This window comes from Oncorhynchus mykiss, chromosome 10, assembly GCF_013265735.2.
Source record: "Oncorhynchus mykiss isolate Arlee chromosome 10, USDA_OmykA_1.1, whole genome shotgun sequence".
NCBI lineage: Eukaryota > Metazoa > Chordata > Actinopteri > Salmoniformes > Salmonidae > Oncorhynchus > Oncorhynchus mykiss.
In genome coordinates, this window is record NC_048574.1 from 22,387,845 (window position 1) to 22,415,421 (window position 27,577).

At 40.4% G+C, this 27,577-nt stretch overlaps 1 protein-coding gene across 4 annotated transcripts in view; it reads right to left on the reverse strand.

The window, feature by feature from the left end:
• The window catches only part of LOC110533514 (opioid-binding protein/cell adhesion molecule), a 345,653-nt gene that overhangs the window by 166,231 nt on the left and 151,845 nt on the right, over nt 1–27,577 (reverse strand). Inside the window, exons 1-2 of one of the 4 annotated variants that reach the window (XM_036989916.1) lie at nt 18,823–18,868; nt 18,205–18,280 (exon numbers count right to left, since the gene is read on the reverse strand). In XM_036989916.1, the coding sequence (XP_036845811.1) occupies nt 18,205–18,280; nt 18,823–18,853 (107 nt within the window). In that variant the 5' untranslated portion in view covers nt 18,854–18,868. The other 3 variants (XM_021617800.2, XM_036989918.1, XM_021617799.2) reach the window with 3 other exon arrangements.

Here is a 27,577-nt window from a genome sequence, read left to right on the forward strand (position 1 = left end):
CTTTGGTCAATATGTTTGCTGTGGATGTGTCAATGTCATGTGCAGGGTTTAGGTGTCACGCGTGCTCCCTCTCCGGCCTTTAGGTCACCAGGCTGCTGGTTATGGCGCACACCTGTCACCATCGTTACATGCATTATGACACTTACATGGACTCCATTACCTCCTTGATTACCTGCCCTATATATGTCACTCCCTTTGGTTCCTTCCCCAGGCATTATTATTTCTGTTTCATGTCTGTGCGTTGTTTGTGTTTCTTGTTTTGTATTATGTTTCATTTGTTTATTAAAACACTCACTCCCTGAAAATGCTTCCTGACTCTCAGAGCACATTGTTACATTAGGAGTGTATTTTGATTGTTTCCGGAGAATTAATTCATGAAAAGACGTTCAAAGTATTGTTTCAATAAAGTTATTATGGTAATTTGATAACAGGGTTATATACTGCCCATGATTAAATAAATGATGATTAAATAAAATACTATGGATTGAAAACACAAATATACTGTACGACTGACTGACTGTAAGGTGAAAAGGCAAAAAGGTATTTTTATGGGTGACTATAACAAATAAAACATGCTTTACAGTTTTTGCCGGATCACAGCAAAGGAGGGGGTTGTACAGCGCAAAGGTGTAATGGTGTTACATTGGATTCTTACTGACACCTACTCAAACTTAAATTCTCTCTCAATTCATCTCGCCCAGAGCCATATCTCTATCGAACTCATCTTGAGTTGCAAAGATGTGGTAAAACATGTTGCATTGTACTGTACCTATTGAATTGAGATTATCACATGTAATGAATTCAGTCAACAGCCAGTATTTTGTAACACTGCCGCTGCACAGATAACAAGTTGTATACTATTAGCAGACATCCTTGTTTAACCACAATAGGCCTCTGTTCGACCATGAAAATTGGTCGTGTTACGTACAAAAGGTCAATAAAAGTCAGAAGAAAAAAAGTTGGGCAGAAAGTAAGTAAAAAAGTGCAGTGAGCCAACAAGGAGGAGAGTGCAGGTGGCGAAGAGAGACAATTAGCCGGGGGAAAGTGACATGACGGTGTTGCCACTAATGAGAATTAATTATGTTGGAAAGGTGCAACTAAACATGCAGTAGAAATGGGAAGCGAGGACAGGACATAATGGATGCGGGCTGGCATCGGAACAGGAGCGGCTAGGATTGCATTGTAGTGCATAGGTGCCCGGATATATAAAACATGTATGACTCGATCTCCGTGATTTACAACAACACGAAAAAGCTGAAACCTAACTTGTGTAAGATGGATGTCACAGTAGGCTCCAACAGAAGATTGATGTGTGCTCAGATTACTTGATGCTCTTTCAGAGATGTAAACCACATAAAAAGAGGCACTCCTAGATAATGTCTAATAACTGCTTGTACAGCATCTCCATATAAAGTTGATTTACCTTCCTTTGAACAAAACAGTTGAAGGTCGTTGGTTTCATTGATGCAAAACCCCTCAAAATGCAAAGAATGACGAAGGTAAGATATCACCACCATTTCTATTAACTTGGGTGATGCTGAGGCACCAGTAATGCACCATCAGTTCGGAGTACCTTAAACTGCTGCATAACACTGACTCCAACACATTTAGATGCAACTTTGGGTCATACTGTTTCACTATAATTGAAATATTTTGGTCCAGATAATGTCAAATAAGATTTAGAGCTAAAAACAGTATTGTCACTCTTCGTCAATGTAGAATGTAGCTTGATGTTTATCTTGACATGATTTTGCCTAACAACAGTTATGGGTAAGATAAATGGTGACTCAAGCTCTGTATCATATCCTTACAAATGTTTAATACGCATTTTCCATCCAATGTTCCTCACATATTTTCAACTATTTGTTTATTATGATGCAAATGTTATCCTTTCAAAAACTGTTTGATTGCCGACTCCTCAGCAACCAACATTAAAATCAAGCCTTTAGAGCCCAGCAGCTTAAGCTAATGACACCCTCATTTAAGCACCAGGGGGTGTGTGGTGCCTCTGCATGTTCAACACTTTATTTTGTTTAATACTCTGAGTAATTTGGCCTCATAAAAATGATAACTCATATCCAACCAAGCTAATAATGGCAACCGAAGCCCGGTGACCATCTGCTCGTTCCTTGGATCCAATGGACAGTGTGACCAAATTGAAGAGGATGTATACCTGGCCTGCATGTGTAAATGCCTCCAGCTGCCAATTCTCATTGGTCGATATTATCAAAAGGGACATTTTCTATTTTGTGCTCTGACATTCACAACACACAGACAGGGATAATAAGGGAATTCAGGGAGATATGTGAATCTACAAATGTAGTGTAATTTGAGTAGTGTAATTTGGTAAAATTACCAAATTATTAATTTCACCTAATTGTAACATTGTCATAAAAAACATGTTTTCCCATCTTAAGAGATTCAATTAGTAAAAGTGAATTTAAAAGTAACTATTAAAGTGACAGGCTTGACTGTAACAGGTTTGACGATTTCAATCCATAACTCCCCTTGTGACAGCCTACAAGACTGGCTAATCAGACATTGAGAATGCTAATGAATCTGATCAGCCTGCCAGGAATAGAGCTCACCCACTGGATCATATGCATCAGCCTATAAGGCACTTTAACAGCTAATATGCCTGCAATGAGCTTTGGTAATGAAACAGCCTACAAGGCAGCATCCTGATTTATCAGTCTCTGAGGTTGCTATTGAATCTCATCAAGCACTGAGGCTGAAAGAGAATATGATCAGCCTGTAAGGAGTGGAGCTCACCCCTCTTTAAATGTAAATGTTATCGACAAAACATGAAGTCTCCCTTATAAATATACTCTATACACATACAAATTATGCAGGCTAACAACCAGCATAGATAACTCACAAGACTACCTAGCTAGATCACAAGACTAGATTGCCGAGTTAGCATGCTAAGCATCCCTGCTGTGATTGGCTCAGGTCTTGGGGGCAGCACGCAGCCTGGCAGACCAACTGTCTGTCAGACGTTTTTCAGGGCTTAAATGCCCCGCTAGTCAAAAGCCTGGGTTTGGAAATGGCTACTGCCACATGTTGTTGGGCAGCCATTTTGATTCTTCACACATTGGTAGTTCTCGTTTGGGCAAAAGTCCATCCTTTGTCCTCTCTCCTCCCTGACCCGGAAACCGATAAGTGGTTGCGGATTGTGTCAATTCTTTTAATAGGCAAATGGAAGATGGTCCTCCCCTCCTTGATAACCTCCTTTTGGCAAAGAAGCACGAGCGTTTCCTACCGCAGAAGTTTTGATATAATATGTTTAAAAACAATATGCTACTTATTGCTTCATCTATAAAATGTATTGCACAACTAACTTAACTTGTTCTTATTACTTTACACATTTATTTTGTGATCCACCTCTGTAAACGTCATTGTCCTGATGACACGTGAGTAGAGGACCATCTCATTTCCAACAAGTGCATTTCCGTCCATGATCCTTCTCCTCGTCACCACACCTCAATTACATCTTTCAAAAGGAGGCAAGCCGAGGACAGAGGACAGTGGACTTAGCAAAACCAATTGAGAAAAGGTCATTGTCTGCTGCTAGTCTGACTGGAATGCTTTTTTGAAAGAGCAAGAGTCAATTAGGTTGAAATTATTATTTTCTGTCTTAACAATTGTACCAACCCAACCAGGTGAACTTGTGAGTACCAAACACTGCAGAAGGAAAATGCTAGGAGGCCATATTGTTGCATGTGATTTGAGTTACTTCTATCTTTCTGGAGAGGGAAATTCAGTTTATTGTAAAGTAATTTTTTTATACCTTCAAAACCATTTAAAAAGTAATTCCCTACAGTTTATATTGAAATCCCGATACTGGTTGTAAAAACAACAAAATGTCTAATATTCCATTTGATTTAATTTCTGGAATCGTCTCTAATGAGTGTCGTATTAATCTTGCACAATACAACAGGCTCCTCTTGGTAATTCCCTCGTATTTCTTCCAAAGGTTAATAGATTTTCGTTATATCATGAATATGAAGGCATAATGTTGAATTCTGCCATGGGCTTTACATCTCTGCAGGAAATTGGGCATGGGTGCTCCAGATGTATGTTTGTGTGAGGGCATGGGTGTTCCAGATGTATGTTTGTGTGAGGGCATGGGTGTTCCAGATGTATGTTTGTGTGAGGGCATGGATGTTCCAGATGTATGTTTGTGTGAGGGCATACGTGTCATACGAGGCTTTCAATGTATGTCCGTTACCTAACAAGTTTGACATGATGATCTGTACCAATTGTTTTAATCTGACTCCAATGCTGATGAACTTTTCTTACGGTTACAAGTCAATTATGGGCCAAAGTGAGGCCTGTGATATTGATTCTCACTCTTCCCTTGAACAATTATTTAATGTACTAAGGGTGTACTGCAGACCACATCTTTTGCAATGTTGAGGTTCAAAAGGTTTCAATCATAGAATGGTTGTTCATTTGGGTGAATTATATTCCTATTATACTGATTTCCGGTAACCTTTCTATCCTGTGTTCTCAACAGCAAGCATAACCCACTTTCCCAGAATATGATTCCATATTACAGCCTGTGTTGTAATCATTTTGTTGTTTGCTCTTTAACCTGTTTCCAACGTGATATATAGCCCTAAGGCTCAGACAATAAGAAGACACAGTGGAAGAATAAATTCAATCACACCTTTGTTTCATCACAAAACCGGAGAGCAGCCTCTGTCCGGTGAAGTCCACAAAGCATATTGCATGTAACAAATAGTTAGATGACTTACAACATGGTCAAGCAAGTACATTTTTCGCACATTTTCGGACTACTAAACAACTATTGATTTAGAACCACTGAGAGTTAACGCAAGTCGCAAAGAAAACAGGAGCTGCCTTCACTATTCCTGCACCATTTCAACTTCATCATAAAATCACCAATGCTTTGTCTAATACAGTGACAACTAAAAGATACCAAAATTAATTTAGTCCGATCAACGTAAGTAAGCTAAATATGATGTGGCTGTCCATGGTTCTGATATCTGTGTGTGCATGCGTGCAAGTAGAAAAAACATGTTGACTCACCCTACTTGTAGAGAAATGGCAACGCCATCCTCCTCTATTTCATGTTGTCATACAGTACAGGTTTTTCATTTATGTTGTCCTAGGTTACATGGCTAAAATGCTTGCTCGCTAGCCTAACTTCTGTGAAGGGAAATGTTATGTTTGTGCTTCTCTAATAACCAATTCGACTGGGTTCATGCAAGTGACTTACTGTGCTTGGGAGGAATCCTCACCATCAGTATAAGAAATTTGGCAGTATGCCCAGAACCTTGCTTTGAGAATGTAAAGGGATATCTCAGTTTCAATGTCTCAGCTTGGAGAGAAGAAGCCGTGTGAGGTATTGGTCGGTTACATACATGAACCAAACGTTAATTATGATATAATTATCAATAATGTAAATCATGCAAATATAACTTGTCTGTGTAAGCAATATATAAGGAAATGAATGGAACTGCCCCGTCGGAGCTCCTGACAGACGTGTACTGCTTGGTACATTAAGTTTGTTGGAACCTCTCCAGCTTGCTGATAATAAAGAATTATTCATTTAAGATTGACCTCCAGTGTCCCTGGTGGTAATTTCCACAACACTTCCTTTCATGGGCAACGATTAGCCAGCTAGTTAACATTAGCCTATTAAATCTAGCTACATATTGAACTTCCATCCTGTTAGGCCAGGGGCACAATATATTAATTTATGGTAGAATCCGAATCGCCGTTATAATCATTGGCCAGTATGGAAAATTAAGAAAAACCCGAAGTACAAATCCCTATCTTCATCCATGGTTAATTTAGGAGTGCCAATTTTAGCTAGATAGCCACTGGAGAACAATGGTACAACAAGATGCAACAATTTACGTTTTTTTTTTTACGTCAATGGCGTTTTGCTTTAGATGTGATGTGATCAAGGGAGGCCAAATGATTGCAAGCTTCCCTTGCATTCAATGCTACGGGTGGCAACAATGTCAGTCTTTTTTACCGGGCGAGAAAGAGGGGCGCTGTTTTTCTCTCTCGTATGCTTTCTCCGGTGAGATAGATTTAGCCTCTTTGAATTGAAGAAAAAATATTTAACACAGAGACGAAATGCACATTGTTTTTATATATTTTTGTCAATTTTTTGTGCTTCCCTTGGCATCTATGAATACACGCCGCTGATCATTGCATGTTGCAGGAGTCTAGGATAATATGGTTATTGTCCCACGCAGTGTTCACATCCATCTCAAAGGGTTTTCTCATCCTTTGAATTGCTATGCATTTGGTTAATAATCTATTTTCTGCTGTGCTTCCAGTTGTCTTATTGAATGGTCCTTTCAATTTCCAATGTCTTGTTGAATGTTTGATATAAAAAAGCATTGATTTTCTGGTTGTCTTTTTGTTCTTCAAGGAATGGTCGAATGAATGGTCCTTTGTTTCTAAACCATTACGAGATCATCAATGTCATGTGGAGAAAAATGTTTCCGATGTGATTGAAATGTGAGCTTTTAATTTCTGAATTGTGCAAGATGAATTCTACTGACCATTTGATTCCATTTTATTACAGAAGATGTGTTACTATCTGAGATTTCAACTACTGGTATATATTAATGCCGTAGATTGGACAGTGATTACAATTACCTGCAGCAGTTGCCTACTTTTACTTTTTGCTGCAGCAATATCCTGGTTAGCCCAGAATACAGACCTAGAATAAAACACAAGGCTGAACCTGTGACTGTACCAGTTAAGCAACACTTTTCCCACGCCGGAAGGTATGTCTAATCGGTAGACAGTTCTTACTAAATCGCCATCCTTTTAAATACCAAGCAGTGCACAAGAAAGTATTGAATCCAGTTAGATGCTACCTGCCTACCCAGAACAAAATCAGACAAGGATTACAAACACATGTTTGTCCTAGCTAATCAGCCTCAAAATATGGGCGTCATGCAGGAAGTCGAACGGAGCAAATTAGCACAAACATTGAAATCAAATACTATTTTCTCGTGCACTCCTTGGTTTTGTTGGTAATTCCAATACATGTATCACTGATACCACAGGAGGTTGTTGGCACCTTAATTGGGAGAATGGTATCAAATACATGGTTGCCATGTGTTTGATGCCATTCCATTTGCGTCGTTCCAGACATTATTATTAGCCATCCTTTGTTTGAACTTGTTATCATTATAAAAGACTCCTGTCCACAACCTCAAACAGTCACACTCCAAACTCCACTATGGCCAAGACCAAAGAGCTGTCAAAGGACACCAGAAACAAAATTGTAGACCTGCACCAGGCTGGGAAGACTGAATCTGCAATAGGTAAGCAGCTTGGTTTACCTATTATTAGGAAATGGAAGACATACAAGACCACTGATAATCTCCCTCGATCTGGGGCTCCACGCAAGATCTCACCCCGTGGGGTCAAAATGATCACAAGAACGGTGAGCAAAAATCCCATAACCACACGGGGGGTTGTGAATGACCTGCAGAGCTGGGACCAAAGTAACAAAGCCTACCATCAGTAACACACTACACCGCCAAGGACTCAAATCCTGCAGTGCCAGACGTGTCCCCCTGCTTAAGCCAGTACATGTCCAGGCCCGTCGGAAGTTTGCTAGAGAGCATTTGGATGATCCAGAAGAAGATTGGGAGAATGTCATATGGTCAGATGAAACCAAAATATAACTTTTTGGTAAAGACTCAACCCGTCGTGTTTGGAGGACAAAGAATGCTGAGTTGCATCCAAAGAACACCATACCTACTGTGAAGCATGGGGTGGAAACATCATGCTTTGGGCCTGTTTTTCTGCAAAGGGACCAGGACGACTGATCCGTGTAAAGGAAAGAATGAATGGGGCCATGTATCGTGAGATTTTGAGTGAAAACCTCCTTCCTTCAGCAAGGGCATTGAAGATGAAACGTGGCTGGGTCTTTCAGCATGACAATGATCCCAAACACACCCCCCGGGCAACGAAGGAATGGCTTCGTAAGAAGCATTTCAAGGTCCTGGAGTGACCTAGCCAGTCTCCAGATCTCAACCACATAGACAATCTTTGGAGGGAGTTGAAAGTCCGTATTGCCCAGCAACAGCCCCAAAACATCACTGCTCTAGAGGAAATCTGCATGGAGGAATGGGCCAAAATACCAGCAACAGTGTGTGAAAACCTTGTGAAGACTTACAGAAAATGTTTGACCTCTGTCATTGCCAACAAAGGGTATTGAGATAAACTTTTGTTATTGACCAAATACTTATTTTCCACCATAATTTGCAAATAAATTCATTAAAAAATCCTAAAATGTGATTTTCTGGATTTTTTATAGGCCTCTCTCATCTTTTTAAGTGGGAGAACTTGCACAATTGGTGGCTGACTAAATACTTTTTTCCCCCACTGTACATATATTGCTAGCATTACTTTGCCCTTTTCCTAGGCAGACACATTTGACCTCATATCTTCAGCCTTTTCTAATGGCTATTATGTTTTAGATGGCAATCTGAGTATGACTCTAATGCAGTAGTCACCAACCTTTTCAAGCATAACATCATCTCAAGTCCAAACGTAAACCAAGATCTACCACTTGCAAAAATTGACAAAAAAACAAGGCCACAATGTAGTTCCACTTTGACATTCTTTATTTTGTTACCTGTCAGTGACACGATAAGTATTAATTTAATGTTACAAATAGTATAATCAGAAGTGCAACTATCATTCAACATTTTATAACAGTCATATTTCATTTTTCAATATTTCCACAGGCCTATTAGTCATTCACCATTTATATATTACCTCAAATCAGTCATTTACAGGCCTAAGACAATCATGAACAGAACTGTTTCTCTGTCCCTTTTTGAGCAACATAAACTCAGCAAAAAAAGAAAAGTTCTCTCACTGTCAACTGCGTTTATTTTCAGAAAACTCAACATGTGCAAATATTTGTATGAACATAAGATTCAACAACTGAAACAAACGGAACGAGTTCCACAGACATGTGACTAACATAAATGGAATAAAGTGTCCCATAAGGTGGGGTCAAAATCAAAAGTAACAATCAGTATTTGGTGTGGCCACCAGCTGCAATAAGTACTGCAGTACTTAATCCACCTCATGGACTGCACCAGATTTGCCAGTTCTTGCTGTGACATGTTACCCCACTATTCCACCAAGGCACCAGCAAGTTCCCAGACATTTCTGGGGGGAAATGGCCCTAGCCCTTACCCTCTGATCCAGCAGGCCCCAGACGTGCTCAATGGGATTGAGATCCAGGCTCTTCGCTGGCCATGGCAGAACACTGACATTCATGTCTTGCAGGAAATCACGCACAGAACGAGCAGTACGGCTGGTGGCATTGTCATGCTAGGAGGGTCATGTCAGGATGAGCCTGCAGGAATGGTACCACATGAGGGAGGAGGATGTCTTCCCTGTAATGCACAGCATTGAGATTGCCTGCAATGACAACAAGCTCAGTCCGATGATGCTGTGACACATCGCCCCAGACCATGATGAACCCTCCACCTCCAAAGTACAGGCCTCTGTGTAACGCTCATTCCTTCGACGATAAACGCAAATCCGACCATCACCCCTGGTGAGACAAAACCGCGACTCGTCAGTGAAGAGCACTTTTTGCCAGTCCTGTCTGGTCCAGCGACGGTGGGTTTGTGCAATAGGCGACGTTGTTGCCGGTGATGTCTGGTGTGGACCTGCCTTACAACAGGACTACAAGCCCTCAGTCCAGCCTCTCTCAGCCTATTGCGGACAGTCTGAGCACTAATGGAGGGATTGTGCGTTCCTGGTGTAACTCGGGCAGTTGTTGCCATCCTTTTCCTGTCCCGCAGGTGTGATGTTCGGATGTACCGATCCTGTGCAGGTGTTGTTACACGTGGTCTGCGACTGCGAGGACGATCAGATGTCTGTCCTGTCTCCCTGTAGTGCTGTCTTAAGTGTCTCACAGTACGGACATTGCAATTTATTGCGCTGGTCACATCTGCAGTCCTCATGCTTCCTTACAGCATGCCTAAGGCACGTTCACGCAGATGACCAGGGCCCCTGGGCATCTTTCTTTTGGTGTTTTTCAGTCAGTAGAAAGGCCTCTTTAGTGTCCTAAGTTTTCACAACTGTGACCTTAATTGCCTACCATCAGTAAGCTGTTAGTGTCTTAACGACCGTTCCACAGGTGCATGTTCATGAATTGTTTATGGTTCATTGAACAAGCATGGGAAACCGCTTAAACTGTTTAAACCCTTTCAAATGAAGATCTGTGAAGTTCTTTGGATTTTTACGAATTATCTTTGAAAGACAGGGTCCTGAAAAAGGGATGTTTCTTTTTTTTGCTGACTTCACAACACAGATCATATCCTTTTGTAAACAATATAGCCTACAACAGATTTCAAACGGGCAATACTCACTCTGATGGCTGTGGATCCCCTCCCCGCACAATGTGGCGGCTGTGATTGCACACCGTCAGCAAGTGCTCTGTAGTCTGGCTCATAGTTTGACACAGCAAGTTTGACACTGTCTGTGAGAGGTCTATTAGTTAGACAAGACCTGTTCTTTGACTTTATTATTTTAATCTGTGAAAAGGCCATTCAGAGATATGGTGATCCAAAGTAGGCCTTCACCTTAAGTGCGCAGGATGAAAGGAGGGAAAATGTTTCAGTGTTTACCCCCAAAAGACCCTAAAAGTCACTTTCTCTTGCTTTCAACTCAATGTAATTTTGCAAGTCAATTATCTCCATGTCAACTCTGATTGGTAAAGAAAATACCAGCTGCAATCTGGCGCACACATCAATCTCAACGGGGAGGAAAGGGTTTGAGATAAATGTAACAACCTCCCCTATGTCATTTAACTCCTGAAAACGCCTGTTGAATTCGGATGCCAGTTTCTCCAGGTCGGCACAGAATTCTAGCGGGAGAAAAGCATCTTTGTTTCCGATGTTTTGCGACCTTTTCTCCAAGTTTGGAAAGTGCACCAGAATTCCATTCCTCAGCTGAGAGGCCCACACACCCACCTTGGCCACACACCCACCTTGGCATTAAAGGCATTGACAGGGCTGATCAAGCATTTCGCTACACTCGCATTAACATCTGCTAACCATGTGAATGTGACAAATAAAATTTGTTTTGATTTGATGTGTGCCACGTCTTTGTCTTTTCCTTGAAGCTCATAGTTGAGCTCGTTCAGTTTTGCTGTTATGTCCGTGAAGAAACCCAAAGTTGACGTCGGAAGTTTACATACACTTAGATTGGAGTCATTAAAACTTGTTTTTCAACCACTCCACAAATTTCTTGTTAACAACTATAGTTTTGGCAAGACGGTTAGGACATCTACTTTGTGCATGACACAAGTAATTTTTCCAACAATTGTTTACAGACAGATTATTTCACTACATCACAATTCCAGTTGGTCAGAAGTTTACATACACTAAGTTGACTGTGGCCTTAAACAGCTTGGAAAAATCCAGAAAATGATGTCATGGCTTTAGAAGCTTCTGATAGGCTAATTGACATAATTTGAGCCAATTGGAGGTGTACCCTTGGATGTATTTCAAGGCATACCTTCAAACTCAGTGCCTCTTTGCTTGACATCATGAGAAAATCAAAAGAAATCAACCAAGATCTCAACTAAAAAAAAATATAAACTCTGCAAGTCTGGTTCATCCTTGGGAGCAATTTCCAAACGCCTGAAGGTATCACATTCATCTGTACAAACAATAGTACGCAAGTATAAATACCATGGGACCACGCAGCCCTCATGCCGTGCAGGAAGGAGACATGTTCTGTCTCCTAGAGATGAACGTACTTTGGTGCAAAAAGTGCAAATCAATCGCACGACAACAACAAAGGACCTTGTGAATATGCGGAAGGGAACAGGTACAAAAGTATCTATATCCACAGTAAAACAAGTCCTATATCAACATAACCTGAAAGGCCGCTCAGCAAGGAAGAAGCCAATGTTCCAAAACCGCCATAAAAAAGCCAGACTATGATTTGCAACTGCACATGCGGACAAAGATTGTACTTTCTGGAGAAATGTCCTCTGGTCTGATGAAACAAAAATAGAACTGTTTGGCTGTAATGACCATCGTTATGTTTGGAGGAAAAAGGGGGAGGTTTGCAACCCGAAGAACACCATCCCAATGGTGAAGCACGGGGGTGGCAGCATCATGTTGTGGGGGTGCTTTGCTGCAGGAGGGACTGGTGCACTTCACAAAATAGATAGCTTCATGAAGGAGGAAAATTACATGGATATATTGAAGCAACATCTCGAGACAGCGGTCAGGAAGTCAAAGCTTGGTCGCAAATGGAACAATGACCCCAAGCATACTTCCAAAGTGGTGGCAAAATGGCTTAAGGACAACAAAGTCAAGGTATTGGAGTGGCCATCACAAAGCCCTGACCTCAATCCTATAGAAAATGTGTGGGTAGAACTGAAAAAGCGTGTGCGAGCAAGGAGGCCTACAAACCTGACTCAGTTACACCAGCACTGTCAGGAGGAAAGGGCCAAAATTCACCCAACTATTGTGGGAAGCTTGTGGAAGGCTACCCTAAACGTTTGACCCAAGTTAAACAATTTAAAGGCAATGCTACCAAGTACTAATTGAGTGTATGTAAACTTCTGACCCACTGGGAATGTAATGAAAGAAATAAAAGCTGAAATAAATTGTTCTCTCTACTATTATTCTTACATTTCACATTCTTAAATGTGATTTAAATTAATTACTTAAAAATCATAATGTGATTTTCTGGATTTTTGTTTTAGATTCCGTCTCTCACAGTTGAAGTGTACCTATAATAAAAATTACAGACCTCTGCATGCTTTTTAAGTAGGAAAACCTGCAAAATCGGCAGGGTATCAAATAATTGTTCTCCCCACTGTGCGTATATATATATATATATATATATATATATATATATATATATATATATATATATATATATATATATATATATATATATATATATATATATATAGATACATATATATACACATATATACAGTGGGGCAAAAAAGTATTTAGTCAGCCACCAATTGTGCAAGTTCTCCCACTTAAAAAGATGAGAGAGGCCAGTAATTGTCATCATAGGTACACTTCAATTATGACAGACAAAATGAGAAAAAAATATCCAGAAAATGACATTGTAGGATTTTTAATGAATTTATTTGCAAATTATGGTGGAAAATAACTTCAGACGGGCCTGGACATGCGCTGGCTTGAGCAGGGGGACCTTGCGTGCGCTGCAGGATTTTAATCTATGACGGCGTAGTGTGTTACTAATGGTTTTCTTTGAGACTGTGGTCCCAGCTCTCTTCAGGTCATTGACCAGGTCCTGCCGTGTAGTTCTGGGCTGATCCCTCACCTTCCACATGATCATTGATGCCCCACGAGGTGAGATCTTGCGTGGAGCCCCAGGCCGAGGGTGATTGACCGTCATCTTGAACTTCTTCCATTTTCTAATAAATGCGATGATGATTATTTTATCAAATCAATCAACTATGTTTAATTATAACGATGATTAAATTAATCATGTAACAATTAACTCATTAGAAATCTTGGGGCACCACGGAAAAGGTTTGTTTAATGAGTTAATGTTTCCCGAATTAACTCAAGAATATCAGAATATATTGTCCATATTAGTCATCCATTAATTATTATTACCTCATCAGTCTGAACGTCGCTTAATCCGTTAAATCTGCACGAACCCTAGTCTACATGATGACTCAGTGATACACAAATTGGCTTAATTATTTATTTACTAAATAACTAAATCACCCAGAATTACATAAACACACACACAGGATAGATTATACATTGATTACTACATAATGCAATGAAAAGTCCCTAGTGGACTAACCCGATATGACGGCTGGTTACACAATGAAGGGGTGGGGAAAGAAAGAGTGTGAGAAGGAGAGACAAAGCAATTTAAATGTGGATATTTAGCACCCTAACAACCACTCATTCGGATTTAGAAATGCAATGTACATATTTACGCTTGTATATCTTTGTCTCTCTCTGTTGAATTCGCCAGATCAGTCTATGACAAATAGTTTGACAGAAAATGTCTGGTTGTGTAAGTGTCTGGTTGTCCACCAGAGGTCACCATGTCCTTAGTAGTTGTAGTAGGTTTCCTTTGTTCTTGAAGTGTCTGTTAGAATGGATACATCAGACGTCCAATGGTCTTTGATAGGGAAATGTTCTTCTTTTCTCGTCTTCGGTCGAGTTTCTTACACTACGTTACATGCAGAGCTGCAGGCGGTGCATATCTAGTCTTCTTCTCTGTTGAGTTTCAGAGGGTCTTACCATTTGTCTGGTCTGGTACAGTCTAACCATTTTACACGTGTAGCCACAGCTCAACGCTTTCTGGTCTAGTAGTTTTAAACCATTTGTCCGGCTTACCGTCCGTATACTGGTCTTTAGTTTAAAACTATTTCTCAGCCGTGTAGCCACCGCTCCATGCTGTCTGGTCTAATGTACATTTCGTTACGAGTCCTTTTATAAGCAGTCTGGAAAAATGGCCGATCAATCCTTTTGGCATAATGTCTGTGCTCACGTGGGAGTGGTTACTGACTGGGTAAAACTTTACATGAAAAACAATTGTCATTTAAAGTCACATTGCATCTTCTCACAAATAGTTGTATATTTAATCATATAAGTTTTACAACATTTAGATGTAACTGACAAACATTGTGAAAGCTCTTAAAGTTCCAATGTTTCCATTATAATGTCTTTAATGATATTTTTAATTCAAACCTTTATTTAACTTCGCAAGTCAGTTAAGAACAAATTATTATTTACAATGATGGCCTACCAGGGAACAGTGGGTTAACTGCCTTGTTCAGGGGCAGAACGACAGATTTTTACCTTGTCAGCTCGGGGATTTGATCGAGAAACCTTTTGGTTACTGGCCCAACGCTCTAGGCTACCTGCTGCCCCCTAGGCTATCTGTCGATATCACCAAACAATACATTATCTGACATAATAGTTATTTAAGTCCCTCCCGACCATTTCCCACATTCTTTGTGTTGGAAATATTGTTCCATTGTCCATTTTTGGATGTTGTAGTTTTGGCAGGAGGAATCTCCTTGTAACAAAAGGGTTCTTTCCCCTCAATACTGCATGGTCAAGGAGAGATAGTTCCTGCAAGGTATTTACGACCGTCATAAAACTGGCCAACTCCCCCAGGAGGGGGCGTCTTGAAACCTTTGGTTAGCCGGCACCTTTGATCTCCATCCAGGATGGCAAGTCATGACAACTGTATGTTGTGGTGTGGGTGCATTTTCCTGGCATGGTTTGGGTCCACTTGTAGAATCTATGCCAAGGTGCATTGAAGCTGATCTGGCAGCTCCTGGTGGCCCAACACCTTTAAAGAGACTTTATGTTGGTGTTTCCTTTATTTTGGTATGTGCTTGTGATAAAAACTTAATCCACAGTTATTTTTTTTATATTGATTTTCTGTGGATAAAATATGCTGCCTGGTGTATATTAAAAACATTGAGAGCCTGCTCCTGTGATTGGATACAACATTATAATAATAAAAATATGTATATAATTTCTATATTTATGCCTTCCCTCTTGGGCCCTCTACAGGCTTGGGGCCAGCCCCTGACTCACACAGTTGACCAGTCACATTTATTTATTATGCAATTTATTTTATTAACCAGTTACCCAATTAAGCCTCAGTTACTTCCTCTCCTCTCCACATCTGATGATTAGCAGAGTGGCAACAGGAAGCAGCAGGCTGTCTACACTCATTGAGAGCAGGCTCCTGAGTCCTACTGTGGTTGGCGGTTGCAGTAAAGAATATTTAAAATATATACACTACATAGTCTACATGACCAAAAGTATGTGGACATCTGCTCTTGAAACATCTCCTTCCAAAATCATTTGTTCCATGTTATTGATTCAGTTAATGTCATTTAAATATTTTTAAGGATGCTGTGGGCTTCGATACTGATATCGATGTGTGGGTAGGAGGTGGGATGGGGTCGTCAGCTGATCATAATGCAATATTATATTAACTGTTGTGGTATTGTTGTACAAACATTTAGATTATCCAGTAACAGAATAGAAAACAATAGATTATTCCATTATTTGTAACCAATCATGTCTGGAACCCATACAAAATGTATACAGACAGCTCTGTCTGTCAGTGAGTGAGAGAGATGTGATCAAATCCTATCTGAATCTCCCAATTCATGAAAGATATAAGCTAAGGGGGCATAGCTGACAAAGTGTCTATTCATGTCTTGGGTGACTGAAGGAAAAGTGGATCTTATGTCACATTCCAGCCCGGTTTTGCTAAGAGCCTGGTACCATACAAAGTAGGAGCCATTCTGGAGAAAAAGAGAATTGCCTGTGGTGGCCACTCCTGGACTCTTGGAGAGCCATCCCTGAGAGAACTTCATTTTGACCATAGAACAAAGCTGTCAACCTAAAATGGTGTTAATCAGCAGGCACGGATGATTAGCTGGCCAGTAGGGTGTGAGGTCCAGGTTGGGAACTGGGGTTAAGACCTGTACTCTTGAGAGGTGCCATGAGTTAGCACAGATTGATCATCATCTGCATTAAAGTGCTACTCTTTGAGTTTGATAAATGCCATTGACACTTGTATTAGAACCGGGGGATATGGTCAGATGAGACGAAAAGAGAGCTTTGGTCACGCACACCAGTGATGTGTTTGGCCTCGAAAGAAGGATGCATATGCAGAAAAGTACCTCATACCTACTGTAAAGATAGATATGGTGGTGGATCTTTTATGCTATGGGGATATTTTGCTTAACCTGATCCTGGGGCTCTTGTTAAGGTCAACAGAATCATGAACTCTAATAAGTACCAGGATATTTTAGCTAACAACCTGGTTGCCTCTGTCAGGAGGCTGAAACTTGGCCACAAGTGGATCTTCCAGCAAGAGAATGACCCCAAGCATACAATAAAATCAACAAATAAATGGTTAATTAGCAGCAAAATCAACATTTTGGCCATCTCAGTCCCCAGACCCTATTGAAAACGTGTGGTTTGAATTGAAGAAGGCCTAAGAATATCAAGAATATCAGATCCCTCCCAAAGTGTTTTCAAATCTCATAAAACATTATAGAAAATGTTATATGAGAAAACATTATTGAAAAAGGCTAAGTGCTGTTATCCTCACAAGGGGTTAGTTAAGTGATGTTATCCTCACAGTATTGAGTATTGAAAACAGGGGTGCCAATAATTTTCACCGCTATCTTTTTTAGATTATTACTGTTGAACAAAATATTTTTCTCTGAGCAATTGTATTAGTCGCCTATATAAAAATACAACTTTCCCATTTTTGTAGCATTCAATATTGCTAGCGCAGTATTTGTATTATTTATGTTATACAGTCTTTATCAAAGGTGCCAATCATTTTAGGTTGACAGCTTTGTTCTATGGTCAAAATGAAGTTCTCTCAGGGATGCCTCTTCAAGACTCCAGTATGTGTCCAGGAGTGGCCACCACAGGCAATTCTCTCTTTCTCCAGAATGGCTCCTACTTTGTATGGTGCCAGGCTCTTAGCAAAACCGGGCTGGAATGTGACATAAGATCCACTTTTCCTTCAGTCACCCAAGACTTGAATAGACACTTTGTTAGCTATGCCCCCTTCGCTTATGTCTTTCATGAATTGGGAGATTCAGATAGGATTTGATCACATCTCTCTCACTCACTGACAGACAGAGCTGTATACATTTTGGATGGGTTACAAATAATGGAATAATCTAATGTCTTCTATTCTGTTACTGGATAGTCAAAATGTTTGCACAACAATACCACAACAGTTAATATATTATAATATTGCATTATGATCAGCTGACGAGCCTATCCCACCCACACATCGATATCAGTATCTATGCCCACAGCATCCTTAAAAATATTAAAATGACATTAACCTTATCAATAACATGGAACGACAAAACTAGAGGTAAGTCTGCGTTTTGCATGCTATAGTGCTTGCTTGAGATTATGAAAGAATGACGCAGTTAGAGTTAATTATATATTATAAATAATAACATATTGCACATCATGCTTGCGAAGGATATTTGTGGATATTAAGATCACTGTAATGAATTCCCCCCCAAAATTGGCACGTGTTTTCGACTGTTATAGTCCTCCAGCACGCAATATGGCACGATTCGCCGAACCAATGACTTTGAAAGCATTGAATTAAGGTACAAATGACATGACTTACTTTAAGACGGCACTGTCCCCTTGTCTGACAGTGATGTTGTCCTTAGAAAAAGAATCCCCGCTCCTCGCTGGCACTCCTGCAGGTACAAGGAATAACAGTCTTACACCGATGACAACAAGGCATTTCCAAGGCGCCACAAAATAACCACAAATGCCCATTTTCCGTCAGTGCGCAACTTCCACAAAAACTTGAATGTCAAATACTCCTTGCTCCGTGCGAAATAGTGATGCCCACAGAAATTCAACTCCACTCGAAATGCTGTTGTGGTTGGTGGTCGACCTCTATTTGCTTGCCTCAACTATAAGGTGAGAATATCAAAAAGTAAGCTATATCTGTGCCTCTAGTAACCTATCTCCAAGAAATTTCCAGCTACAACAAGCTTCAGAGGAAAAAAGCGATGTGTGTTTTCTGAAAGCTGACGTAGACCGTCTCCCCAGCTTTGTGTATGTTATTTGTAATCGCCAAGAGATGGATGCTCGCGCAAAGATGCATCAGCAAAGTCTCCACTTGGGTAGTTCTCCCGATACAGCACAACACTGCAGTGACTCTAGAAACAAGTATGCTCTAAAATCAGTTTTGTATCCTTATTTATCAAGATCATAAACTAAATCCACCAACCAGCCAGCACCGCGGAATCAGGTGAAAGCATTCCTTGATTCGAGTGTGTGCCTCGCGTACAGGCAAGTCTGCAGTTCTCTCCTGCGCAGGTTATAAAACCATGTGAGCCATCCGCGCAGCATCCCTACTCCCGCTATTTTTAATACCCCATTGGATGATCAAGCAAGTGATTTGTAGAGATACATCTATAGGCTAGGCTGTATATGCCATTTAAACTATATCTTAGTCTGCGTTATAATGACAATAACCACCACAATGAATTGGTCAATCGGGTTGCCTAAGGGAGTAAACGTTATTTATAATAATGTTTACATGGAGAAAATCGGACCTCTCTGAAATAAAAATGGATTACACTACCTCCAGCAAAATAGATTTTAGCTACTCTCCGTGAACGCTTGAAAAAAAGTGACCCTCCTATATACCCCAAATAACAATTTAAACAAGGGGGATAGCAGAGAACATGTCTACCATTTACGCTCACGTCTTGGACCGACTAGAGCCTTCTGCAGTGTTAGAAACTATTCCTGGTGTTGGAAGCATGACATGGTTACACGTGTATTTTGATAGCGCACAGGGCTGCGGGCCAGAAGGTTGTGGGTTCGCAGACCACCGTGGACAAGAGTAGGGGTAGAAAGATTTCCTTTATAGTGAAAGCATTACATTAATCTATCATCGTATTTGCAGGTCCGATTAACAAAAAAAGCATTTTATAAACATTTCATGCAATTCTACTCATTTTACATGTAAACCGAATCTTTTTTTAATTACACACAAATGCTCGCGCAACGAAACTACTCCCTTTGCATATAATAGGAATCTGAGCATAGTACTTTCAAAAAGTTATGCCTACCATTCTACACCAGACAAAGTAGTCCTACCAATGCAGAAAGAAATTTAAGCTTTCATTTCTGGCTACTCTTCATCCGTGGGTTAACCCAACGAGAGGTCACAAGTGTTTTCCTGAAAGCTGTCTGGGTTTAAACATATATTTTTAAATATATACACTACCGTTCAAAAGTTTGGGGTCACTTAGAAATGTCCTTGTTTTTGAAAGAAAAGCAAAAAAAAAAGTCCATTAAAATAACTTCAAATTGATCCGAAATACAGTTAAGGGAGTAGTACACAGCGTTGTACGATATCTTTGGTTCCTTGTCAATTTCTCACATGGAATAGCCATCATTTCTCAGAACAAGAATAGATTGAGGAGTTTCAGAAGAAAGTTCTTTGTTTCCGGCCACTTTGAGCCTGTAATCGAACCAGCAAATTCTGATGCTCCAGATACTCAATTAGTGTAAAGAAGGCCAGTTGTGTTGTTTCTTTAATCCGCCCAACAGTTTTCAGCTGTGCTAACATAATTGAAAAACGGGTTTCTAATGATCAATTAGCCTTTTAAAATTATAAACTTGGATTTGCTAACACAATGTGCCATTGGAACACAGGAGTGATGGTTGCTGATAATGGGCCTCTGTACGCCTATGTAGATATTCCATAGAAAATCATCAGTTTCCAGCTACAATAGTCATTTACAACATTAACAACGTCTACACTTTATTTCTGATATATTTGATGTTATATTAATGGTCAATTTTTTTTGCTTTTCTTTCAAAAAGAAGGAAATCTCTAAGTGACCCAAAACTTTTGAACGGTAGTGTGTACAGTTGAAGTCTGAAGTTTACATACACATTAGCCAAATACATTTAAACTCAGTTTTTCACAATTCCTGACATTTAATCCTAGTAAAAATTTTCCCTGTCTTAGGTCAGTTAGGATTGCCAGTTTATTTTAAGAATGTGAAATGTCAGAATAATAGTAGAGAGAATGATTTATTTCAGCTTTTATTTTTTTCATCACATTCCCAGTGAGTCAGAAGTTTACGCACACTCAATTAGTATTTGGTAGCATTGTTTACCTTGGGTCAAACATTTAGGGTAGCCTTCCACAAGCTTCCCATAATAAGTTGGGTGAATTTTGGCCCATTCCTCCTGACAGAGCTGGTGTAACTGAATCAGGTTTGTAGGCCTCCTTGCTCGCACACGCTTTTTCAGTTCTACCCACACATTTTCTATAGGATTGAGGTCAGGGGTTTGTGATGGCCACTCCAACACCTTGACTTTGTTGTCCTTAAGCTATTTTCTAACAACTTTGGAAGTTGACTTGGGGTAATTTTTCATGTTAAAGACCCATTTGCGACCAAGCTCTAACTTCCTGACTGATGTCTTGAGATGTTTCTTCAATATATCCACATATTTTTCCTCCTTCATTATGCCATCTATTTTGTGAAGTGCACCAGTCCCTCCTGCAGCAAAGCACCCCCACAACATGATGCTGCCACCCCTGTGCTTCACCGTTGGGATGGTCTTCTTCGGCTTAAAAGCCTCCCCCTTTTCCTCCAAACATAACGATGGTCATTACAGCCAAACAGTTCTATTTTTGTTTCATCAGACCAGAGGCCATTTCTCCGGAAAGTACAGTCTTTGTCCCCATGTGCAGTTGGAAACCGTTTTCTGTCTTTTTTATGGCGGTTTTGCGGCAGTGGCTTCTTCCTTGCTGAGCGGCCGTTCAGGTTATGTCGATATAGGACTTGTTTTACTGTGGACATAGATACTTTTGTATCTGTTTCCTTCAGCATCTTCACAAGGTCCTTTGTTGTTGTTGTGGGATTGATTTGCACTTTTCGCACCAAAGTACGTTCATCTCTAGGAGACAGAACACATCTCTTTCCTGAGCAGTATGACGGCTGCGTGGTCCCATGGTGTTTATACTTGCGTACTATTGTTTGTACAGATGAACGTGGTACCATCAGGCATTTTGGTCAGGCATCAGGCATTTGCTCCCAAGGATGAACCAGACTTGTGGAGGTCTACAATTTGGCTGATTTCATTTGATTTTCCCATGATGAAATAGTTCCACAGGCACACCCAATTGACTCAAATTATGTCAATTAGCCTATCAGAATCTTCTAAAGCCATGCCATAATTTTCTGGAAATTTCCAAGCAGTTTAAAGGCACAGTCAACTTAGTGTATGTAAACTTCTGACCCACTGGAATTGTGATACAGTGAATTATAAGTGAAATAATCTGTCTGTAAACAATTGTTGGAAAAATTACTTGTGTCATGCACAAAGTAGATGTCCTAACCGACTTGCCAAAATTATAGTTTGTTAATAAGAAATTTGTGGAGTGGTTTTAATGACTCCGACCTAAGTGTATGTAAACTTGCGCCTTCAATTGTATATATACACTGAACAAAAATATAAACACAACATGTAATTTATTGGTCCTACGTTTCATGAAATTAAAGATGCCAGAAATGTTCCATATGCACAAAAAACTTATTTCATTACTCAGGTGCACATTGTGCTGGGGACAATGAAAGGCCACTCTAAAATGTGAAGTTGTGTCACACAGCACAATGCCACAGATGCCTCAAGTTTGAGGGAGTGTGCAATTGGCATGCTGACTGCAGGAATGTCCACCAGAGCTGTTCCCTGAGAATTTAATATTAATTACTCTACCATAAGCTGCCTCCAACGTCATTTTAGAGAACCAGCCTCACAACCGCAGACCACGTGTAACCTGCCAGCCCAGGACCTCCACATCCGGCTTCTTCACCTGCGGGCTTCTTCACCTGAGACCAGTCACCCATTTATTCTGATTGGCTAGCTCCCCAGTGGGTGGGCCTATGACCTCCCAGGCCCACCCTTGGCTGCGCCCCTGCTCAGTCATGTGAAATCCATAGATTAGGGCCTAATTCATTTATTTTAATTGACTGATTTCCTATGAACTGTATATGAACTGTATATGAACTGTAACTGTAAAACCGTTGAAATTGTTGGATGTTGTGTTAATATTATTGTTCAGTATATTTCTATATACAGTGCCTTGCGAAAGTATTCGGCCCCCTTGAACTTTGCGACCTTTTGCCACATTTCAAGCTTCAAACATAAAGATATAAAACTGTATTTTTTTGTGAAGAATCAACAACAAGTGGGACACAATCATGAAGTGGAACGACATTTATTGGATATTTCAAACTTTTTTAACAAATCAAAAACTGAAAAATTGGGCGTGCAAAATTATTCAGCCCCCTTAAGTTAATACTTTGTAGCGCCACCTTTTGCTGCGATTACAGCTGTAAGTCGCTTGGGGTATGTCTCTATCAGTTTTGCACATTGAGAGACTGACATTTTTTCCCATTCCTCCTTGCAAAACAGCTCGAGCTCAGTGAGGTTGGATGGAGAGCATTTGTGAACATCAGTTTTCAGTTCTTTCCACAGATTCTCAATTGGATTCAGGTCTGGACTTTGACTTGGCCATTCTAACACCTGGATATGTTTATTTTTGAACCATTCCATTGTAGATTTTGCTTTATGTTTTGGATCATTGTCTTGTTGGAAGACAAATCTCCGTCCCAGTCTCAGGTCTTTTGCAGACTCCATCAGGTTTTCTTCCAGAATGGTCCTGTATTTGGCTCCATCCATCTTCCCATCAATTTTAACCATCTTCCCTGTCCCTGCTGAAGAAAAGCAGGCCCAACCCATGATGCTGCCAGGTGTGTCTCCCAGGTGGCTTGTGGCAAACTTTAAACAACACTTTTTATGGATATCTTTAAGAAATGGCTTTCTTCTTGCCACTCTTCCATAAAGGCCAGATTTGTGCAATATACGACTGATTGTTGTCCTATGGACAGAGTCTCCCACCTCAGCTGTAGATCTCTGCAGTTCATCCGGAGTGATCATGGGCCTCTTGGCTGCATCTCTGATCAGTCTTCTCCTTGTATGAGTTGAAAGTTTAGAGGGACAGCCAGGTCTTGGTAGATTTGCAGTGGTCTGATACTCCTTCCATTTCAATATTATCGCTTGCACAGTGCTCCTTGGGATGTTTAAAGCTTGGGAAATCTTTTTGTATCCAAATCCGGCTTTAAACTTCTTCACAACAGTGTCTCGGACCTGCCTGGTGTGTTCCTTGTTCTTCATGATGCTCTCTGCGCTTTTAACGGACCTCTGAGACTATCACAGTGCAGGTGCATTTATACAGAGACTTGATTACACACAGGTGGATTGTATTTATCATCATTAGTCATTTAGGTCAACATTGGATCATTCAGAGATCCTCACTGAACTTCTGGAGAGAGTTTGCTGCACTGAAAGTAAAGGGGCTGAATAATTTTGCACGCCCAATTTTTCAGTTTTTGATTTGTTAAAAAACGTTAGAATATCCAATAAATGTCATTCCACTTCATGATTGTGTCCCACTTGTTGTTGGTTCTTCACAAAAAAATACAGTTTTATATCTTTATGTTTGAAGCCTGAAATGTGGCAAAAGGTCGCAAAGTTCAAGGGGGCCGAATACTTTCGCAAGGCACTGTATATAAAGCGCTGTTATAGATCACTTAATACAATCAGATCCATTTTATATTCTTCAAAATCTTAAGATAAAAGGGGTAGGCCTCTGCTTTTTGCCATTTTCTTAAATGAAAGGTATGCCTATGGCGTAGCCTCTCCTACCCCCTCAATTCGATTCCTGGCTTTAACAGCCCTTCACTGACACCGAGGTACGCTATTTAAAGAGTGCATGGTGGGTGGAGGAATTGACCATCAAATAGCCACATTTTGTCTGTCAAACAGGTAGACCTACCTCTTATTTTATTTATAAAAAAGCTAGAAATAAGCTCCAACACAAAGCCCTCTTGTTGTTGTTAAAGTCTAATTAAAATGAAGATGATTGAATTATGCCTACTCGAATTTGCCTACTTTCAGCACCATGAGCTGTCCGTTTCCAATGGATTGTGCCGCAGCTGCTGTTTCAAGTTTCAGCACTACAATGTAAGTAACTACAATCTGGATTATTGTTAGGTCAATCAACCTTTGACTCTCCGCCTGAACTGCCACCGTAGAGCAGGTTAGGGCTCAGTGTTAGAATTTTCATTGCAGTGTGTAGTTTTATTTACACCATCCCAGCAGCTATATTAGAAACATAACTTTGCTCTGTGCTATTCCAAGCATGCATTTCATAGCCTATAGCCTCAAGGTTATAGAACATTTGATTGAGACCATGCTAAATAGCCAATAGGCGCACTTGATATTGCGAGCCCAGTGGAGAATCATAGATGAGGGGCGGCATCAGGCACACATCAATATATAGCCTAATAAGCAACTCATTCTAAAACACTGCGAAATATTGAAATTCCATCAATTACAAATTACATGACCCTCCCCTGGACAAGATAAAGAAAATACTAAAGCCTCCCCTTGACTGAAAAGTAAAAAGCATGACCCTCCCCCATTTTCCTCCAGGTAATCATTATGTACATTTCGATTTGTCCCTATATCATTAGGCCTACCATAATGCAGTCAATTATTATTTCAATACTGTGTATTGGGAATGCTTAGCTAATCATCTGAAACGTACCTTCCTGAACATATCAAGTTGGATCTATGCTCTGCTCAATAGTATAAGTGGTAGGCTATACTATTGTATATCAGAACTGTAGCCTAGTGTGTGTGCATGTGAGAGAAATATTTTCTAATAGTGATATACTATTTTTTGTTTTGTGTGTTCAGCTCATTGTAGGCCTCAATGTCAATGTGTAAATGACAAGATATTTAGTCCCACTAAAGTTTGTGAGTATGTATTGTATAACAATGTTTTAGTACATGTTTTTTAAAAAAAGTGTAATTATGATTATATTTTTAACCTTTATTTAACTAGGCAAGTCAGTTAGGAACAACTTCTTATTTATAATGACAGCCTACTCCGGACGACACTGGGCCAATTGTACGCCGCCCTATGGGACTCCCAATCACAGTCAGATGTGATACAGCCTGGATTTAAACCAGGGACTGTAGTGACACCTCTTGCACTGAGATGCAGTGCCTTAGACCGCTGCGCCACTCGGGAGCCCAAGAACCCTGTAAATACATTCTACCTATACCTACAGTAGCTACCATACATCATTGTTTTGCAATGTACAAAATGAGTACAGTATATAGTGTAAACAATAGAAGCTGGTTGGTGAATAGCTCTGCCGAGACATCTTTCCATGGCATTATCATAAGCACGTATGTGTCCTCAGCGTCTTAGCGCCATGCAGTGCACATTACTGTGCTAGGACAACTGAGCATTGTTATTGTAAGCATGTTATTTAATTCTGTCCTGCATAGACCTACATCCAAGGGCTCCCAGACCACATATTAAAAGACACGTTCCATTACTCTGGCGACTACGTACTGTAGTATCTTTTTAACCTCCCGCTTTGGGCTGGATGTGTCAATGTGTAGTTCATACATGCATAATCTATGAGCAGAATTACTGTTTTACCTCCATTGGCCATTAAATCCCTAGTTTGAAAGCTACTCGTTTCTAGAAGCTATGCAGCACCATTTTGAGTCCTGCAAGCTTGGCCCACTTGAGCCAGCCCCCTAGCAATTTGAGTTCCAGCCAATTTGAGTCCCAGTCCATCGCCATTTGAATGACAGCTAGCAAAATGCACATTGACGAGTCTCACAGTGAAAGAAGAGCGCTGGCCTAGCCTGCCCCGCGTTATCCAATGAGGTTGCAATGGCTCAGTGACACAGAAGAGAGAGAGAGAGAGACAGAGCAATGACGTAGTGCACATATCTGTACATATATGACATAACACATCCAATGCATTGTCCCCCTAATTGTATCCACTGAAATATGCATATTTGTATACATGAAAATTGATTGGGTGTGGACTGAACTGGGGATATAGGGGTCACTGTTTGTTTTGACATGCACGCAGCCTCTTGGATTTACAGAGGTGTTGTTCAATTTATTATTAGGGCGATAGTGGGGGAATTATGATGATGACCCGAGCTGGAAAAATTGGGCTAAGATAAGAGTTAATTAAAACTCTATCTAGCCTGTGGTGCAACCTGAGTAGGTCTTCGTGCACTACGTGCAAATCGAACTCAATGGCATTTTAATTAAAACCCCTCGTTCTGACCTCAGCAAATCTAAGATGTGTGGTCTTAATTAGCATTGGTTGCTAGGTGGGGGGGGGGGGGGGGGGTCTTGGTGAAACACTTGTTTCTGAAACACCCCCAGCAGATTAGGATGACAACATGTTGTTGACTATAGACTGCCTATAACATCAGACCTGTCTATCAGCTTGAACGACCTCATCTTATTTAAAGGCCTACTCTGTGATATTTACAGACATTTTTATTAATGTAAATTAATGATATATTCAAATATAACTCATAAATGCCCCATGTCAGGAGCTTTGATCAACTGTTTAACCCCACCATAACCCAAAATATAAGGACGTTTTACATCCCTCAGTTTTATAGGAACCCAAGTGGCAATGTTGCTGTTTTATTGATTTCAAATTAAGGAGTTGGCCTTTAAGCTACAATACATAGGGCTGTGGAACATTGCAATTTTCACTGTATGGCTGAGTCAACCATTTCAATTACCTGGGGATTAGGAGTAAATTCACAAGTGTATCTGGGGGATTTACATTACTTTGAAAGAGTCTTTAGTCACAATGAGACTGGAAACCGTGTAATATACATAATCGAGCCAACCTTCATTGTTTTGTCATGAGAGGGTCAGATGCAGTGGATGACCTTGCTTTGTTAGCCAGCGATGTGTTTATGAGAACTGGTGCTGCGCTCTGTGAAATGACTAATTAGACTGGCATTGTGTGCTAGACTCCATGCATGGATCATTTCCCCACTGTGTACTACAAACAAGAGTAGGAGGGGACCTTAGACTTAGTCTGGTGCCC